The sequence below is a fragment of the Hemitrygon akajei genome, chromosome 32 (genome assembly GCF_048418815.1).
Source record: "Hemitrygon akajei chromosome 32, sHemAka1.3, whole genome shotgun sequence".
Classification (NCBI taxonomy): domain Eukaryota; kingdom Metazoa; phylum Chordata; class Chondrichthyes; order Myliobatiformes; family Dasyatidae; genus Hemitrygon; species Hemitrygon akajei.
The window spans coordinates 20,994,487-21,016,051 of record NC_133155.1 but is presented as its reverse complement, the minus strand read 5'-3'; the positions used below and the strand labels follow the sequence as shown (position 1 = coordinate 21,016,051).

General features: G+C 39.1%; 1 protein-coding gene across 1 annotated transcript in view; it reads left to right on the top strand.

Moving 5' to 3' along the window:
• The window catches only part of csmd2 (CUB and Sushi multiple domains 2), an 896,539-nt gene that overhangs the window by 627,562 nt on the left and 247,412 nt on the right, over positions 1-21,565 (top strand). Inside the window, exons 27-31 of the mRNA XM_073034487.1 lie at positions 537-653; positions 1,161-1,274; positions 7,809-7,904; positions 12,610-12,813; positions 17,360-17,484. Of these exons, the coding sequence (XP_072890588.1) occupies positions 537-653; positions 1,161-1,274; positions 7,809-7,904; positions 12,610-12,813; positions 17,360-17,484 (656 nt within the window). The remainder of the gene's footprint in view (positions 1-536; positions 654-1,160; positions 1,275-7,808; positions 7,905-12,609; positions 12,814-17,359; positions 17,485-21,565) is intronic.

Below are 21,565 nucleotides of genomic sequence, written 5' to 3'. Positions count from 1 at the left end.
GAATAACATTTGCATCCCTCCAGTCTTCTGGTGCCACTCTAGCTGCCAGTGAGGATAAAGAGATCATCATCAGCGAAACAGCAATATCTTCCCTGGATTCCCATAGTAGCCTGGGGTATATCTGTTATACATCATAATTTAACTTTCAAGCATTGTTGGTGCTTTTTGAAAATCTCTGGGGAAGGTCTGGAGGTCAAGCAGACTCAAAGACATTAGTTAGGCAGTAGACACATTGGACAAGAGTGTGAATGACCTTACAAGGAATAATACGATTACTTCCTTTGCTATCATGGTGATGAGTCTAAGGCGAGACAGTACAGAAAGCAACATATTGTGACTGTGAGTTACCCCGCTGAAAGTATGAATGCTTACTGACTAATACAGAGTGGTAAATTTTACATTAGGTAAAGGAACAGCATTAGGATGTTCTAAATTTACTATATGCTGCCAATTGAAAAGGAGCTCTCCTGCCCTTCATCAGACAAAATGAGTGTTGCATTAACTTTCCAAAAAATGCTTTTTGCTTTATTTTCCAGCACCGTGTGGAGGCCAGTACATGGGATCCGAAGGTGTAATTTTGTCTCCAAACTACCCTAAGAACTACACTGGTGGACAGACCTGTTTATATTCCATTATTGTGGCTAAAGATTACGGTATGGAACTCTGAATGAAACAATAATACCTGCAGCAATTGACTTCTGATCATGTTTGTTGGAATACAATTTGATTTCTTATTTCCAATTCAACTGGATAAATAAATTGATCAAAGGCTATATTTTTAGACCGGTAGTTCTGTTCTTTGTGGTTGCAAAGAACAGAAAGTATTTGCAGGTCCCTTTTTCCTCAATGTTATGAATTATTAAGTTAATTTGTGGTTATGAAAAGCTCATCAATAGCTCAGTAACATATTCTAATCCTATCAATTATGTATTTCAGACCACTACATCTGTCTTTTCTTAGTTCTTGCACAGAACCCAGTCACAAGATGATTTTCCATTTGAATTATTTGTTGGTTGATTTATTTCTAAATCAGTCTGATTATAAAATTACACTGAGAAGTCTATTTGTGTATTGGACATAAAACAATGCTAATTAATTTTCAAAGTTCATTCCATTGATGTCTTTCTAATGAATGAATATTTTATTTCTCCCTCATGCAGTGGTATTTGGCCAATTTACATATTTTCAGACGGCGCTGAATGATGTGGTGGAAGTGCATGACGGCCCAACCCAACATTCAAGGCTCCTCAGCTCACTGTCTGGTTCCCACACAGGTACTGTCAAACTATGTACTAACCAAATGTTTTCTGGTCATCATTTGGGGCCTATCATACACCACACTGCTTTGAAGAGTTTAACATGGATTGTGATGAGTGTGATATGTCCAGTGGAATAAAATATTTACAAGTGAGTTATTGAGAGAGTGTCAGTCCAGTATGAGTGCCAAAAAAAATTGGAGAATTTTATTTTACTTTATACAATGTGAATAATAGGATGAACCATGCTGACGGTCAACAATCAGTTCATCTGTAATGATTGCACTTCAGAATTAAGCCACCTCAATCTTGATAGTCAAACTGCAGTATTTAGACAATACTTGCATTTAAGCATGTTTGAAGAACAAAGTCTGAGCCACCATAGTCACTGAAGAAAAGAGAGGATTGTCCTTCTGCTTAACACCGTCAGGACAAATGTCTTCTGCCAACCTGGCTCAGCTTCACTGTCCTGCCATTTGACCGTGAAGGTTCATGGTGAGATACCAGTCATGTGGACTAATCACCTACGCATAGCTTATGGTCAACTGACGTAAAGGTATTTAAAATGAAGATCTCAGATCTGGCGTTATTATTTTATCAATATAAGACATAGGAGTAGAATTAGGTGATTCAGCCCATTGACTCTGCTCTGCCATTCTACCGCGGTTGACTTATTATCCCTCTCAAACCTATTCTACCGTCTTTGATTCCCCATAACCTTTGATGTCCTGGCTAAAAGTATCAATCAACCTCTGATTTAAATGTACTCAACGTCTTGATCTCCACAGCCTTCCATGGCAAAGAATTCCATAGATTCACCAACCTCTGGTAAGAAACTTATCCCCATCTCTATTCTAAATGGATGTCCCACTATCAGAGGTTGTGCCCTCTTCTATAGATGCTGGTATCTTTCCTGTAATACCATAAGCTCTTAACTTGTTACGCAGCCTCATATCTGGCACCTTGTCAAAGGCCTTCTGAAAATCCAATTAAACACCATCCACTGACTCTACTTTGTCTATGCTGCCTGTTATTTCATCGAAGACTTCCACCTGATCTGTCAGGCAAGATTTTCCCCTAAAGAAATAGCGTATTTTAGCAAGTACCCTGCAACCACATTCTTAGTAATGGACCTTATAGATTCTCAAACACCTTCTCTTTAGTAACCACAGCTACACACTTCTGGCCCTGACACTCTCGAATTTCTGGCACACTGCTAGTGTCTTCCACAGTGAAGGCTGACACAACATTCTTATTAAGTTAATCCATCATTTCTTTGTACCCCAATACCTCCTCTCCATTATCATTTTCAAGCAGTCTGGTATCCATTTTCACCTCTCTTTTACTTTCTATATATCTGGAAAATATTTTGATATCCTCTTTGATATTATTGACTATCTTACCTTCATATTTCATCTTTTCTCTCCTTCTGGCTTTTTTAGTTCCCTTCTTTTGGTTTTTAAAAGCTTCCAAATCCTCTATCTTCCCATTAACTTTTACTATATTGTATGCCCGCTTTTTTGATTTTATACTATCGTTGACTTCCCTTGTCAGCTTTGGTTGCATTATCCCCCGTTTAGAATACTTATTCATCTTTGGGTTGTATCTATCCTGTGCTTTTCAAACTGCCCCCAGAAACTCCACCCAATGCTGTTCTTCCATTGTCTCTGATAGCGACACCTTGCAATTAACCTTGGTCAGATCCTCTCTCATGTCTCTGTGATTCCCTTTACTCCACTGTAATACTGATATATCTGACTTTCTCTTCTCCATCTCAAACTGCAGGGTGAATTCTATCATATTATGATCATTACCACCAAAGGGCTCCTTCACCTTAAATTGCCTAATTAAATCTTCTTAATTGCACAACATCCAATCCAGAATTGACTTCCCCTATTGGGATCAACCACAATCTGTCCTAAAAAGCCATCTTATAGGCATTCTACAAATTCCCTCCCTCTCTTGGGATCCAGCACCAACCCGAATTTCTCAATGTACCTGCATATTGAAATGCCCCCCATGATTATCATAACATTGCTCTGTTACATGCCTTTTCAATTTCCCATTGTAATTTATATCCCACATCCAGACTACTGTTTAGGGCTCTGTTGAGCCCAAGCCTTACCACTCTGACACTGGCCTATTCCAACCATGACCTGACAGTGGCTGTTCCACTTCATTCATTAATGCATCGGGTTTGTAAGTCTTTTCCTTAAATGCTTCCATGGTGTCACCACTATTTTAATGATCTCTCCTTGAATGGTACACACGTATTACACAGTCAACGCAAGTCCCAGGTTAACAGCAAAACAGTAAAATAATCTTATCCTTATTTATAAGATCAATCTACAGTACTTGGCAGTTTTCTCGCATATTGAGATTGAAATAGCTCAAGTTGTGTTGGATTGTCATTGGGAGATGGTAACATCTTATCTTGTGGCATGTCTTGAATGTGTCCTCATGCGTTATTTTGGTTTGTGAAAGATTCAAATAGTGACCATGAGTTCTGGTATTATTTTATTGCTTTTGCTTCACATGGAGAGTATTACACGCTTGGAATTAGTTGAAGCAGGTACCAAACAAAATTTAGAAGATATTTGGACAAGTATATAAACAGGAAAGACTTACAGGGATATAATGTCAGATGGTACTAGTGTAGATGAGCATCTGGTTGGCATGGATGAGTTGGGCCGAAAGGCTTGTTTCCATGCTGTACTGTTCTATGATTTCAACGCACAGATGGATGGAGCCAGGTATATGAAGATGGTGCCATACCATCCAATCTTCAATGGTTGGATGAAAGGACATTCAAAACTGTGAAAGAGAAACAATAAAAACAATATGATGTCCTAAAATTGAGATGAAAACACAGCTTTCCTATCTGACCGCCAGATACACTAACCTCAGTGTTGGATGGATACCTGTTAAGACAGGGATGAAGAAGATTACTTTGGATTTGCCATAGCCTGAGCTTAACAGTGATTCAATGTTTATTTTATGTGGCCAGTTCAGCTGCTTCGAACTGCCTGGGTGAATCTAAGCTTTAGATCGCTCATCTGCTGACTTATTTTGTGGACAATGACCCAAATCAGGGCAACCGGAAAGGATAGATTCTGTGCTCCAAGGACACAGATGCTGGCAGCTGTGTTGGAAGGCTTGCTTTGAATGGGAAGTGACAATGACGTGGTGGAAAGCTGCTAATCATGCCAGCAAATAGCAAAAACAAATGAGATTAATGATCATAAGATCATTTTGCAAAGGTAATAATCAGTGTACTGAAGTATAGGGAAAAGTTAAGTGATCAGTTTAGTAGGATAGACATTTTTGCCGGAATTCAACAAAATTTGGCCCAAAACATCCTTTGTTCATTCCCCCCATAGGTGCTGTCTGACTTTCTGAGTTCCTCCAGCATTTTGTGTATATTGCTCATTATGTGAAATCCTTTGTGAAATGTTTTGGTATGGTGGGCTTGGCCTGTCTGTTTATTTTGTCCATATTAAAAGTGACCTAGCATACAAGCAAAAGTTCAGATTTTAGGATTGATGCCAGAAAGCTAACTGCTAGCAAAGGTAGAAAAACAGGAGCTCGTAGTGTCTGAAAGGCAATATGGGTGCTGAGATTCTTCTTCTGTGACCTCCCAAACCAGAATACTTGATCACCTGATCTGACGTACAATACCGTGCAAAAGTCTTAGGCAAATATAAAAGAAAAATCTGTAAAGTGAAGATGTTTTCAAAAATAATAAAATGGAAGGTTTCTAAGTATCAAAAAAACATAGAGAGCAGTAATAAGTTAAAACAACCTAAATCAAATCAATATTTGTTGTGACCACCCTCTGCCTTTAAAACGACATCAATTCTCTTAGGTACACTGTTGTGCAGCTTTATAAAAATTTTCAGCTGGTATTTTTTCAATCAATCTTGGAGAACTTGCCACAGTTGCAGACTTTGGCTGACTCACTTCTGTCTCCTAGTAATCCCAGTGTTCTGGAGGCTATACTATCTGAAACAACATTAATATATCTAGGGTGCCTAAAACTTTTGAACAATACTTTAAACCACAGGATACTGTATTTATCTGTATGACACAGTATGTGTATTCTTTCATTAAATGTCCATCATTTCAATTTTACAAGTTAATTTCATGACTGTAATAATTCATCAAAGGCAGAGAGCAGAATTATCAAAACAAGCCAATTAATGAACTTTCATTAATCCTATTTAATAGCAACTGGCAAGTCTTTTTGGAGAATGTAAGGCACAATTTGCTTTTATATTTTCCTGCCTCATTGTGTGCACAAAAGAAACAAAAGGAAAAAGTGCCATTTGATTGATTCATATTCTGCCTTTCAACTAACGTGGTGTCAGACTTCGGTTCTGCTATCAAATAATCTCATTGCTTGATGCTGACATCAAATCCCAGTAGAACAAAGCTGATGTTTTATGTGAAATGCTGGCAGGCAGACACACTTGTTAATGATTGGCAAGTCCACCTCATTGGATAATTGATGCATTATTTCCATTTTCTCAAATAACATTGGAAGCACTTACCTACAAATGTAAAACTCCTTTACCCCTACTATCAGAATATTAATATTTGTCTGAGCCAGTGTAGCACTACTGTCCTGGAAATAAAAGATGCCAAGTTTCATATAAAATCTAAAAAAAGTTTAATTCAATTGCAATAACATCCTTCATTTTGATGAATGCAAATTCCCAGGGCATCTACAAAAATATACTTGTCACTCAAACATTAATAAATTCCAGAAGAATTCTCATAAGAGTGTCAAAGGGTAATTACATTTCTGAACAATATCCAAAATAACGTGTGTGAAATGAAAAGGTCAAGAAAGGTGAAGTGAGTGGTCTTTATGGTCAATGAGTAGCCAATGCTAATTGCATCCAATCTCACAATAACATGAGTAGCATTCAAACAGGTGATAACACTTGAAGTGATTACTTTGTCCTGTCCTTGGTGTGTCAATGTTTAAAGTCATAGAGTCACAATGAAATACAAAAAAAGGTTCTTCAGCACATTGAACCTGTTCTGACCATTTACAATAATTCTACATTAACTCCTTTCATTATTCTTCGCTTACAGGCCAGCCCTGGGTTAGGAATGCCTTCCATGTTTATAGCTGCCTATAAATTGATTTTGTCCATTTATCTGAAAATGCACAAAAATGCGTATTATTATACCTCCACAGTATTATAATCAATGGCATCCAAAATGCATAGGACAGAAAATAAAAAAAATAATTACTGGAGAGGGAGAGGGAAACATATATGGATTTTTAAATTAATATTATGGGAGTTTATTCATATGTAAGGATATCCATGAATCATAACCCACAGACAGTCTGTATTCTCATCAAAGTCTCCCAGATTCTACCACTCTCTGATTACTAAGGACAAAGTACAGTGGCTAACTAGCCTACCAAAGTGCACTCGCGAGTTCACTAAGAGAACATGCAAACTCCACATGGACAGTGTCCAAGGTTATGGATCCTCCTGAACGTCTGGCACTGTGAACAATTCCAGCTGTTTCACTCCACCACACATCACGCGCTAGTGTGAGGAACAGCGTTAACTTTGCTAATCAAGTAGTCAATCACAGTGAAGTGAGTGGCTGAAAAAGACTTAAATTAAGTTTCCAAGCTGCTTGTAATGTTCTCAGGGGAAAAAAAAGAAATTGGCTGCATCAAGTAAGTTAGTAGTGGCAGTTAGGAGGAAAAATATGAATGCAGGAATCTAATAAATTTGAAAAGATGCAGGTCAGAAAGCAGCTATGACTCCTTCATATGCCAGATAATTGTTAGACAGGTGAAGCTGCCATGGCAAGTTATAGCAGGTGACGTTATTTAATGACTAAAGGAAGTTTACACAACCAGGGACTCTGGAAGATATCATGCAATGACAGAAAGAAGATGAATCTACATTCACCAAGGAAGGGGAGCTACGAAGGACCCTTTGGCTTTAGAATGTCTGATATAGTTTGCATGAGACAATTCAAACCAGCAGTTGGCAGATATATCTTTCAAAGGGCTAATAGAGCTTGCCACTCCCTAATTACATGTGAATGGGGAAAAAATGTAGAACTACTGATTGTTTCACCTCTCTTAACCTTTCCATCTTACATATTTTACGTCAGTGGATGTTCAGCAAAGTAATTGACCTCCGACATTCATGAGAAAATGCCATTAATCATTTGAACGTGAGAAACAAATTGGTTTCCAAGTGGGAAATTGTCAACATTTGCCTCACAAAATTGTTTTAAGGTTTTGCATTATGCCATCTAACTGCTAAGACTCAGGTGCCTCTCCTCTGTAGTTTATTATAAAGTTTAACAGAACATTTGGTAATAAAAGTTGTTTTTCTACGCAATTACTTTTTTTTATCTGTTCCTCAATCTACTTTTATAAAAAAAAACGGTTGAAACAGGGGAAAACAGAAATAAAATTTGGTTCGATGAATACTATTTCCTCCTGTGTCAGGATTCACACCTGCTGTGTTGATCTTAGTACTTAACAAATTATTTTCTCTCTTATTACAGGGGAATCGTTGCCCCTGGCCACCTCCAATCAAGTGCTGATGAAGTTCAGTGCCAAGAGTCATGCCAGTGCCAGAGGGTTTCATTTTGTCTATCAAGGTAGGCGATCAGTTTGATTATATGGAAAATAGAAATCTACAGCACATTACAGGCCCTTTGGCCCACAATGTTGTGCCAGCTGTGTAACCTACTTTAGAAACTGCCTAGAATTTCCCTACTGCATAGCCCTCTATTTTTCTAAGCTCCATGTACCTATCTAAGATTCTCTTAAAAGACCCTTTCGTATCTGCCTCTACCACCATCATTGCATTCCATGCACCCACCACTCTCTGTGTGAAAAATTTACATCTGACATCCTCCCTGTACCTACTTCCAAGCACCTTAAAAAACTCTGTCCCCTCATGTTAGCCATTTCAGCCCTGGGAAATGTATCCAAATAATCAATGCCTCTCATCATCATCTTATACACCTCTATCAGGTCACCTTTCATCCTATATTGCTCCAAGGAGAAAAGGCCAAGTTCACTTAGCCTATTCTCATAAGGCATACTCTCCAATCTAGGCAACACCCTTGTAAATCTCCTCTGAACTCTCTCTATAGTACAGTACCTACCTCCTTCCTGTAGTGTGGTAACCAGAACTGAACACAGTACTCCAAGTGGGGTCTAAGGTCTTTTTATAGCTGTACCATTACCTTATAGCTCTTGAACAATCCCATGGTTGATGAAGGCCATCACACTATACGCCTTCTTAACAACAATGTCAACCTGCGCAGCAGCTTTGACTATCTTATGGACACAGACCCCAGGATCTCGCTGAACCTCCACACTGACATGTCTTACCATTAATACAATATTCTGTCTTATTTCAGGTACAACTTCATTTCTAAAACTGTATGATTGCAGCAGAACTTCAAATATTCTTTGTGGTTACCTTGGTGAAACATTTCCGGGTGGAGAGGGCCAGGGCAGAATTTGTCTGGGTGGAGGAGTAGAGCTGGGGTTGGTGTCAGGATGGAGGCCACTTTAAGAAGGCAGGAAAGATAACATAACATGGGATTGATGGGGGTCCCAATAAACAATAGCAGGAAGATTAGATAGATAGATAGATAGATAGATACTTTATTCATCCCCATGGGGAAATTCAACATTTTTTCCAATGTCCCATACACTTGTTGTAGCAAAACTAATTACATACAATACTTAACTCAGTAAAAATATGATATGCATCTAAATCACTCTCTCAAAAATCATTAATAATAGCTTTTAAAAAGTTCTTAAGTAGTTTACTTAAATACATTAAATACAATCAACCCCGGCACTTTAACATATCTTACTCCTGGCGGTTGAATTGTAAAGCCTAATGGCATTGGGGAGTATTAATCAGTGGTCTTCTTGATGACCTGGATTGCTTGGTGAGGGAGATGTTTGGGATGGTGAAGACAGGATCTGGGAGTGTTAATGTTGGTATACGGGATCAGGAAGCTGGGATCTTGTGACTACTTTGGAGATGAGGGGGAAAGTACGAAAAATTAATGTGATATATTCCAAGTCCACATTGCTGAATGAAAGCCTAGTTATCCCAGCTATGGTTGCTCCCAAGACATGATCAGATTTCTCTCTTAATGCTGCAAAAGGAGTCTTATAAGGGGGAAATGATATGATTTGGTGCATGCTTGATGTAGAAGCAATACTGGATGCGCAAGTGATGCTGGCAGACCCCAGATAAATGATCTGAAGATGGCCTTTGAGAGCAGTGTTTTCAATCACTTGCCTTAAATGAGGCATTAGACAGAGAAATTTATTTTGACCTATTAAAAATTTGCAGATCAGCTCATCTTGTGTAGGACGGTTATCAGCACATGAGAGCGCAGGAAACTGAAAAAGAAAATTTATGGGCACCAAGAAACGAGTTTTAAAAACAGTCTTTTTAAGTTGAGCTACTTTCTGTTTGGGCATTAATTGAAATATTTAAGTGTGGGGATATGAATCAGTAAATGTTCAGGATTTTGGAACACCCAAAGAATAGAGGGCAAAACTTCAAAAATATGGGTGGTAAAGTAGGGTGAGTGTCTTTGACTCTAGTATAGTTACAAAATGCCTTTGAAAAAGGTACAATATGAACTCTTGAGGCAATTGAGACAGTGGATTCAGGAGCAAAGTTGGAAAAAGGGAAAGTGTTTAATCTAAGATCCAGCAGTTCTGAATAAAAAATACTTTTTATCAAGATCTTTTGAATTATTGGCCTAAATTCAGCCTCTATTCAGTTGTAAATTATGCCAATTCTTTCACTGCTGTGTTGTGCTGTGTTTTAACATTGAACCAGTCTCCAGCTATCAGAGAGGAAGAAATGCATTGTATGTCCAGCTACTGATCACTAATATCTTTGTCTTACCCAAAAAAACAAAGAACATTTGACATTAATTTGTCCACTGAAGGGTCACATTCATTTGAATAAATCTGATGATATCATGTGCTCCACCAGTCAGGCCCATTTCCAACCTGAGTTTGATGTTTCTTGCCCTCATACTAAGGTCCCTGAACCTGGAGTGGACCTAGATTTGGACTTAAGCCCGGAAGATTGGACCCAGATATTCTGTCCTTTATCCCTTGTGCTAGTGTCACTCAGATTTCTGCTTGGAGATCCCAGCTTCAGATCCTCTCCAAAATCTGGTAACCAGTATTAAGGAGGGCCCAGGACAGGTGTTGGGTTCATGTCAGGTAGGCAGGCATGACTTTGAGTGGCCCTGGTGACAGACTCTTGAGGGCTCACCCAGTGCCAGGCCTTCCCAGAACTTACTCATTGTTATGCAATGATTTCCCACCATTCTTTGCAGATGCATCAGGCCTGTCTGTTGTGTACATGCCTAGGTGAGGTGGGATTGTAGAATGTTGGCCAGATTTGTTGATCATGAGGTCACTCAATTCTGTGTATCACATATTTCTTTGCTGCATTCACACATGTTGCTACTTCACCACACTTTTCATCTTCTTGTGCTCCGAGTGCATTCCTGTTGTCATTCTTAAACCAAGGGTTGATAGAAATGGAAGCATAAGGATGTGCGAGATTATGACATTAAAGCTTATGAAGGTGAACCTTTCTGTTGATACAGATGTGCCTCATGGTTGCCCATGTCAGCACTAATATGGTGCCACACAGTATAATGGAGTGTTTCCTTTGGGTGAACCAGAGTCTCCACAAGGATGGAGCAGCAGTTGCTTCCACCAATATAATCATCAAATGATATGCCAAGAAGTTTTTAGGTTTGTGAGGATAAGAGCAAAGGGGTTTTTCTCTCCTCTTGGTTCAATTCAAGGTTTCCCAGGGCTACTCCCTCTCACCTCTGCTGGGTTTAACCTATTCCTGTGATGGGATGGAGCCAGGGATTGTGATGGAGAAGTCTGGAACATTATGCCAGGCTTCCGTTGGGCGAGACTGAAACTAGGAGTCATAGCTTTATGGTGAAATGCGAAGTATTTAAAGAGAATCTGAGGGGGAGCTTCTTCACTCAGAGGCTGGCATGAGTGTGGAACAAGCTGTCAGCAGAAGTGGTAGATCTGGGTTCAACCGTAACATTAAAGGGAAGTTTGGATAGGTACATGTTTGAAAGGGGTATGGAGGAGGTAGGTAGATGGGACCAGACAGAAGAGCAGGTCAGCCCAGACCAGATGGGCCAAAGGGCCTCCTTTTCTGTAGTCTTTATGATTTCATGACTGTTGTTCATAAGTAAGGCCACTTTGGTCTGTTGTTCGTCTGGTCTGTGGAACAACCCTTCCAATTTAAACACTAGCCCTCAGATGTTTGCAAGGAAGACTTATATTGGTGACTGGCCTGGGAGCAAATTTGCTCTGCCCATATTTGATGCCAGGTGGTTCATTGATTTTAGAATCATGCTATAAATCAGATGGCCTCTTTGTGACTCTAACAAGGCTGTCGACTCCTCAGTGTCCTTTCACATGACTTAGAAAGTAGCTTACAGTGACAGATGTCCTCGACCAAAAGACACAAGAAACCAGGTAGATTTTTACACCAACCCAGTAACTTTGCATTCATCATTACTCATGACCAGTATTTTTTTAATATAGTTCCAGATAATGACTGTATTTAAATTCCTTAGCCGCCACAGAGGGAATTGTTAATTCAAAGCCTCTGAACTACTAGCCGCTAAATTAATTGCTGCTCCACAGCCCTCTAAAAGCCATTCGAATTGCAGGCACATTCCTTGCTGTGACCCAGCACGAATGCTTCCATGTCCTATACGGTCATCCTGACGGAAGGTTAGCTTTCAGGTTGAGCTTCTCCCACGGTGTTAATTTGTGCTGAGTTGCATGTCCTCTCCTTTAGCAATTTGATTCTTAAAAGGAATTCCTGCCAGGATTGGCCCAAGCTTTACTCAGACAAAATCCCCAGAGGTGACAAAGGAAGAGATCATGAACCTAGAATGGCCAGCTGCAGGCTCTAGAGGGATAACAGCAATTTTCTCAACTGACTGTGATTTCTTTTACCTGCTTGAGCACAGTGTCTGTATCGGGCTGCAGAAACATCCACATATACTTTTTGTGTTGTGGGCTGAAGCTATGAGCAATGAAATACATAATTTGCACAGTGTATGTGTGATTTTTGTGTAAAATTCGAAAATGATTTATTGATTACATTCAGTGTTTGGGTTGCTTATTTGCATATAAATAGCTTGTCAGGTTATTTGAAAGATTTTTCTTTGTTACTTCTGGATTCTGCTGAAATCCTTTCTATTTGTTGATGAAATTGGGAACTGAATTTGAGTTATTCCATTTAATCATCTTCAGCTGTGCCCCGCACAAGTGCCACTCAATGCAGCTCTGTGCCAGAACCAAGGTTTGGCAGAAGAATTGGAAATGACTTTGCCGTGGGGGCCATTATCCGCTTTGAATGCAACCCAGGTTATTCCCTTCAGGGCTCTGAGAACATAAGATGCCTGGCTGTGCCCGATGCCTTGGCACAGTGGAATGACTCTGCACCAAGTTGTTCGGGTAAGTGAACCAAAACCGGACAATTCCTTAACGTTCACTTGTGATAGCCAGTGATTAAACATAGAGATCCTGTCATAAGCCAACAAAATAAATTTTTGCTAGAATTTAAAAATTGATTAATATAAAGTCATTAGAGAATAGTTGGCAGATTATTAACTGGTGCATTTAATCAGTGCAACTAAAGGCTCTGAAATGTTTAATACAGTTTGAAACTGAATAAAGTTTTGCTATTCACCAATTCTGACTCCATCATCTGCGGCTAAATCTGTCCAAAGCTATACAGTATAGGTTTGATCCTCAGTCATTCATGAAGATATATGAGCTTCTTTGGACCTAAGTGCTCTTGTTTTTACTGTTTGTCCACATCAGTGGAAGCTGCAATTTGATGTGGCTGTGGCATCCTGTGTTATTAACCAGTCTGCCAATGCTCATGATCCAGCTTCCTACAATTATTGTCAGTGATCGGAATTGGATATCAGATAGCGGTCAGTTGCTGTGGAATTAACTATCTACAGTATATCTGAGGAATTGCATTTAAGTAGCATGTGACAATTCTCAGAAGAGTGTAAAATATACTAAGAAGAAAAACACTTCTTTAATTCAATTCAAGTTTAATTGTCATTCAACCATGCACGAATATTCATGAATACAGCCAAACGAGGCAGCGTTACTCCGAAGCCAAGGTGTAAGACACATTGCCAGACACGCACAACACAAATGGCATGTTTAGGTTAGAAAAATGCAGCCACTCAATAAAAGAGACCAAATTCAAGCCATCCAATACTGCCGCCAAAATCTGCAGGGCTTGTTTTCTGCTGAGCAAACACTGGGGGGTGGGGGACAGCGCCAACTCCACCCCGGACACCTTATCCCACCGTTCCTGGTGTAGTAATTCGTATTAAATAAAGAATAGTATTTACTTTCTTTTTTTTTGTAAGAGAAGTTTGTCAAAGTTTACAACAGGTTATTGATCAACTTGGAAAGAGGCGGAAGTGGGGAGTTTCATTTGGACAAGTATGAAGTGATGCATTTTGAGAAGTATGAAGTGATGCATTTTGAGAAGTTAGACCAAGCCAGGACATACTCAGTGAATGGCAGGGCCCAGAATATGTTATTGAACAGAGAGAACCAGAGGTACCAGTACATAGCTCCTGAAAGAGGCGGCACAGGTAGCCAGGGTGGTAAAGAGGTTGCATGGGATACCTGCTTTCATTGGCCTTAGCATTGAATAAAAGATTTGGGACATCATGTTGCAGTTGTGCAAAACAATAATTTGGCCACAGTTGGAGAATTGTGTGTAGCTCTGGTTACTATACACTAGGAAGGGTGTAATCGAATGAAAGATAGACAATGATGTTGTTTGGACTCGAGGGCTTAAATTATAAAGAGAGATTAGATTAGATAGACTGGGATTGTTTTCTCTGGAATGAAAGGAATTGAGGGATGATCTTATGGAGGGTCATAATAAAACGAGGGGCATTGATTGGGCAGATAGTCGCAATATTTCACCCTTAATAGAACATAGGGCAGTCCAGCACAGGTACAGATCCTTTGACCCACATTATTGTGCTGAACTAGCTAAAAACCAAATCAAAAGCACCCAAACATTAATTCCTCCTACCTGCACCATGTCTGTATCCCTCCATCTCCCTTACATCCTTGTGCCTATCCAAACATCTCTTAAAAGTCTCTATTTGTCTCTACCAGTATACCAGGTAGTGCATACCAGGCATCCAGGAGTCTGAGTCAAAAACTTACCCCTCGCATCCCACTTCAACCTACCCCCTCTCAACTTCAATGCATGCCCTCTGGCATTAGATATTTCATTCCTGGTAAACACATACTCTCTGTCCACTCTGGTCTATGCCTCTTATAATCTGGTAAACAACAGATCTCCCCTCACCTCTAACTCTCCAGAAAAAGCATCTCAATATATCCAGCCTCCCGTGATAGCACGTACCCTCTAAAGCAGAAAACATCATGGTAAACATCTACTGCACCTTCTCCAAAGCCTCAACATTCCTCCTGTAGTGGGCGAACAAATCTGTATGCAATACTCCAGATGAGGCCTAGCCAGAACTTTATAAAGTTGCAACATGACCCCTTGACTTTTGAACTCAATGCCTCAGCGAAAAAAAGAAAGCATTCCGTAAGCCATCTTAACCACCTTAGCGGTCTGAGTAGCTACTTTCAAGGAGCTATGGGTTGGATTCCACAATTGGTCTACTCAGAAACACTGTTAAGGATCTTGCCCTTAACAGTGCATTGCCTCTTTGCATTTGTGGAGTTCAAAATCAGAGGGCATACAGTCGGTTTAAGGTGAAAAGGGAAAGATTTCAAGGGGATTTGAGGAGGACATTGTTCACACGGAATCTGGTGGGCATATGGAATAAGCTGCCAAAAGGGGCTTGTTGAAAACAACTTTAAAAAAAAACATTTGGGCAGGTATCTGGAGAAAAAAAAAAGATTCAGAATGATATGTACTAACTGCTGTCACTTGGGATGAGCTTAGATAGGCATCTTGTTTGCTATGGACAGGTTGGGTTGACAGGTTTTCATGCTGTATAATTCTATGATTTTTTTCTCTGATTCTGCAATGTGCCAATCTCAATCATGTGTCAATATTTTCACGAAATCTCCTTTCCCTCCCAACAGGTCCTTTTAAGGTTCTCATCGTCCTGTGAGCCATTGCAATATTCCCTGCTCCCTGCATTACAGGGCTGTAATTATGCCCCCGGCAGCTGGCATCCCAGGTTTTCCCTGAACCCACCTCTACATTTCCCTTTGTGTATTCTGCACTGCATGAAGGAAAGTGGCAATGCCAGCGGAAGAGCCCCCAGTGTTAGAGACATTTTGCTCACTGAAGCAAAATGATCATTCACACATTGTGCATAAATGGCTTAGCTGGATGCAGAGTATATACCTGCTTTGGAGTCAGTGAAATGTTAGATTGATTCCAGCAATAGGGAGTTTGTCCAATGAGGAATGAATAATCTAAAGTCACCGAAGTTCAAAGAATGAGAAGTGATCTCATTTAAATATACATACTTCTGAGAGAGACAGACAGGATTGACAGGAAATCCCTGTCTTCTCAGGACAGAAAATCTCAACTGGTGAATGTATCTGTGGGAGAAAGGACTAACTATTTAGAAATGAGATGAGGAGAAGATTCTTTATGTAGAGAAGTGTACTATAAATCTTCGAAAATCTACTCCAGAGAGTTGTGAATTCTTAAACGTTCAATACATTCATTGATGTGATTTGCCAGATGTTTTGTCACTGAGGGAATCGTTGAATGTGGGGATCAGGCAAGAAAGTGCATTTGAGATAAAGACATGTTTTGAATTAGACTGTGGAAAAGATGCCAGGAGTTGAATAGACTGTTGCTACTTTGTATGTTTTTAAATGGAAATAAATCATAAAGCACAAAATCATATGAGAATCCTGCCTTTCAAAGTGACATGTTTGAAGTCCTGTTTAAAATGCGAAAATATTGTCATTATTATTGTTTCACACTACTCGTATGGAATGTTTCCATTCCCTAAGAAATACCAAAATAAGAGCCAAGAGATTCTGTTGAATACTGCAACATCAGGACGGGATTATCTACTTCCTGATATGAGGTTTTGCTTCTCCTAGCATTTGTACAAAAACACCTGAAGAACATTGTACTGAGCACATGGCACCCATAAACAATGTAGAGTCATGCACATTGGAGCAGGTCTGTACCAGAGACTTAGAATGCCCTTCAATGGCATTTAAAGAGACCATTTCTTTCTGTGCTGCTGTCAGGAAGTCTAAGGCACACACCTTCCTTTTGCCAGGTATCCATCTTAGTGACTGCACTTCAACCCTTGACCATGATCTAGTTAGCCCATCTCCCCAAACTGTTGACCTTTTCATTGAAACGACTACCTACTTAAGCATCTTCCCTCCATTTCACTGATGTAGAACCTAATATAGTAGGAAGTATTTCACGTGAAAGACTCACCCAACAGAACATTTATAGAACTAAGTGACATGAAGTATGACTGCACTTTGGAAGAAAATTGTATAATCTTGTGAATGCTGTTTTCTCATCTGGTGTTAATTTATTAAACTAGATTTCTTGTTCTTGACACAGACTTGCAAAACATTATTTGTCCAGTAGTTGGACAGACCTGATCTATAAATAATTCTTATTATCTCAGTAGGTATTATCTGCAATGAAAGGGCTTATTGCTCAGCTCTGACAGATTATTTTGTGTAAAATGTCATGGGGAGTGTAGGCTGTTCTTTACATGGAAACAAAAACATAATTGAAGGCCACTCAGTGAAAAAAGGTAATTATATATTAATATATATACTTGTAACAATATGATCTCATTATTTTGGATCTTTGATTTGATAAGCCGTAAAACACTTAATAGCGATATCACCTGTTTCTGGGATTTATGATCAAAACTGAATTATGTCTATATAAAAACACATTAACTGTCTGTGCATGAGAGACATATTTGTCTTCATTGTCAATCCTAATAAAAACTGTTAATCTTCTTCTTTCCAGTTCCCTGTGGAGGAAACCTCACTGAACGAAAGGGCACAATTCTATCACCAGGGTTTCCTGCTCCTTATAATAACAGCCTGAACTGCCTTTGGAAAATCACAGTCCCCGAAGGAGCTGGCATACAGGTATTTATTAATATTGTATGAAGGACAAATGACAATTGATTTGAAATGCACGAGCATGAATCTGCCCACTGTTTATAAATCAGCACACTTTGAGTTCTGTCCTAACATGTTCACTAAAACGTTTACAACTGTTTACAGCCTCCAAAAAAAATACTGTTTGCCCTTAACAAGACATTCCATACTTAAATACTGCAAGGATTTTACGTCCATTTTTATCCATCAGTCTTATCTTGTGCTGGCTTTATTTTTGAATGTCTCCATGCACGTTGCCACTGTTATACTTGCAACAGTTTTCAGATTCTACCACGTTAAATGTTACATTCCTCTTAAATTTTTTTGCTTGTTTTATTAATGGCTAATATAGTCTCGAGTTTTAATAGCATCTGAATTGCAACTGAAAAACTTTATGCTCACCCTGTCAACTCTTTTCAGAAACTTAAAGTCTTTTATCTGTCCATCCCTCAGGTCTTACACTTTCACAGCATATTTGTTCTGTCTCAGTTCTTTAATCATTCTAGCAAAACTGTTTTATATCTTCTTCAGAGCATCAGGCCTCCTATTCATATACTGTAAACCTGAACTATCCTCACTGAGCCCAACAGTGAGCTAGTTTCAGATACTCAAAGCTTCCAATTTGTATCAGCAATCCCCAAGATAAGCTCAATGTTTTTTTTGTTTCTGCCAATGTTGACTGCATACTGAATATATTCCAACGTTATCCTTTGTTCCATATTTCTAGCAAATGTAACATTTTATACCTCTCTCTCTCTCTCTCTCTCTCTCTCTCTCGCTCTCGCTCTCGCTCTCGCTCTCGCTCTCGCTCTCGCTCTCTCTCTCGCTCTCTCTCTCTCTCTCTCTCTTACACCTTCTCCAGACACCTCACTATGGTGAACAAGTCTTCAGCATTCTTTTTCAGCTGGATATCTGCAAAAGAAAAAGAATATCTCTTGCTTCAGTTTCTCTTGCTATCTGTTTACCACAATCATTTCTTTCATCCTTTCCACTATTCGGTAGGTTTTTACAAATTAAAATGGTGGAGTCATTTTACAAATTAAAAACTGGACCCCAACTCACTTAAAGATTTTTACTCCTCCTGTATCTGAGCGATGTAAGAAATAAAGTTAATTCAATTCAATGTTGGTGGCTGTGAATTATGTACATTTCCACCACTTACATTACCCTACAATTCTGCTTTCTCTGCAACTTAAGATACACTTGATATTTAAGCTCTCTGAGTAGAAATGAAGTACAATCTACTTGAAGCAGTTAGTTTCTCTTTGTCTTTCAACAGACAATGTCAGACCATCTGAGTATTTTCAGGTATTCCTATTACTATTTTTCAGATTTCTGGCATTTGTAGGCTTTTATTCTTTGATTACTATGCATTGTCTGCCAAGAAGAGTCTAACCAAATGATTTCTATATGTTCATCATGTCTTCTGCTTTTCAGTTCTACTCTTCAAGAAATAAATTCCACTATTTTTCCTGGCCATTGATCTTTTTTTTATCATTCACTTCTAGGTTGACACTTGTATATATAGGTTCCCAAGATCTCTTTGTTCCTCGATTTCTATTTAGCCCTTATATGTTTGCTTGTTAATGTTTCCCTAACATTCCTCGGAGTACTACTCTGCTATTCTCACCTAACTTGGCATTTTTCACTGATTTCACAATTTTATTTTTAATTTCTCCCAGCGTGACTGGTCACTGACTGGTCCCAGCCCTTTCACCATTTCTCAGACTATGACCACATTTATCCATTTGATCAATTTTACAATTTGTTTGTATGCGTTGTTGTGCACTATTATGTTTGTCTTGTGACTAAATATATTGACAAGAGACATTATTGCAATAAGTAGTAACCCAGGAGGCATTGTTTGAAAATCCTGAAATGAGTCCCAATGCATTATCCCATTCTGCCACTTGTCTGAAGAACTCATTGGCCAACATGACATTCCTGGAAATTGTCCTTTCTAGTCTTTTCAATTATATCCTTTCTATGTTTTTTTTTCTATATTGTCCTTGTCCTTTCTAAATCTTTTCAATTCCTGATTTTTGTGTTCTATTAGGATATATCTAACAACCTTAAATTTTTATTTTAAAAAATCGAAATTATATTTTGTAACAAGTATGAGAAAAAAAATCTATAAAAGTGTTGTAGATAAACAAAAAAATTAAATTAAACTGAAATAATTTTAAAACTCCCCTCCTCTTATTCTCTGATTCGTACACCTCAGTCCCCATTGACATGAGTGGTGGGATGAATAAATTTACCCAGAGACCTTATCACTAACATCTCTGTTGTACTTCATACCTCTGAACTCACCGTAGAGGCTCAGAGCATTGTGTACGTTGCTGAGCCGAAGTACCTTGATGCTCTTTGTATTTGGCTCCTCCTCTTGACCCCAGCCAGAATGGAAGCATTTAATGTAGCTCTCTTCATTTAATTGGACTATCAATTTTCATAAAAAAGTAAGTTTGATAGATTTGTTGCTTATTTTTCATCAGTTTAGAGTAAATTTCTATTTTAATTAATATATAATTATTTTAACTTGTTTTAATAAAAATGCTTATTTTTCATAGGTATATTTTGTTTCATTATTTTTCACTGCATCCAAATTTCTTTGATCATTAGAGATGTTTACTGTGTTTTCCCCTCAAGAGTTGCACAGTAGCATAGCAATTAGCATAACATTATTACAGTGCCAGTGACCTGGGTTCACTTCCCACTGCTCTCTGTAAAGAGCTTGTTCATTGTCCCTGTGACCACATGGGTTTCTTTTCGGTGCTCTGGATTTCTTTCACATTCTGAAAATCTACAGGTTAGCAGGTTAGTTGGTCATATGGGTGTAATTGTACACGGGCCTATTACTTTGATGTTCCTCTGAATAAAAATAATAAAAGAACCCAGAAATAGAACAGTACAGCACAGTAAAAGGCCCTCCAGTCCTCATTATCTATGCTGACCGTGATGCCAATTTATCAACTCTGCACCCAATATGGTGCTGAATTAAACTAAATCTCTTCTGCCTGTTCGTGATCCACATCACTCCATTCCTGTACAATCATGTTTCTAATAGCCTGTCAAGTATCTATCCGCTAAGTATCACAAAACACTGTACCTATACCGAATGGATCTTTATCAAACACCTTTATTGCTTGCCAAAGGACTTCCAACACACTATTTACAAAGCATTCTTTTTACACATAAGAACGAGACAAGGTTATGGAGCCTCCATGCCCCCAGTTGACCCCCGTTCGCCTAGGGTGAACCGCCATCGCCCCGCCAGTAGTGCAATACTTCGGTGTAAATAAGGTGTAATGCCCCCCCCCCCAGTACACGCTCACAATACAAATACCAGACAATACCCAAAAGTGAGTAAACAATTGCAACTTTATAGTGATTTCTTAGTGATGGGTTAGTAGAAACAGATAACCTAAAGGCTCCGAAGTAATAATAAGTTTGTCAGTTTGTGCACATATTTTAATACGTTGGAGCTCATGCCTTCAGTTCCTTCCACAATAACCTTCCGAACCTTCGGCCACCATCCGAACCGCCAACGTCCAGTACCCATCGCTCTGGAACCGCTGCCCGCTCCACACACGTCCGTCCTCCTCACTCTCCTCATGAAAAAGACCACAAACTCCCGCTCAGCTTACACAGACAAGATAGCATAACAATTCTCCATTGGTTATTTTCCCACTTATCAATACCCATAACCCAAACATACCAGACACAGGATCCCATTACACCATTACAGAGAAGCCATTTCATTATAACAATACAGAGAAGCCATTTTGTTAGCTTGAATAGTTAACACCACGGTTACTGGTACTGGGAATCCTACAGTTACTACTTCCAATGCGCTCAGTCCTTCCAACACATTTGTTGTAGTCTAGCATCTGCAGTTGACTCGTCTCTGCTACTTCCTTATTCTTGCCCAATGTTCAGTACATTACGTGCTTGCAGTCAACGTATTCCTTTATTAAGCACATTTCTGGTTGTTTCTTGTTACTTTAGTCACGCACACATATTGCAACATATTAGCTTAGCTTAGCACTCTGGAACTTGTACAACTCCA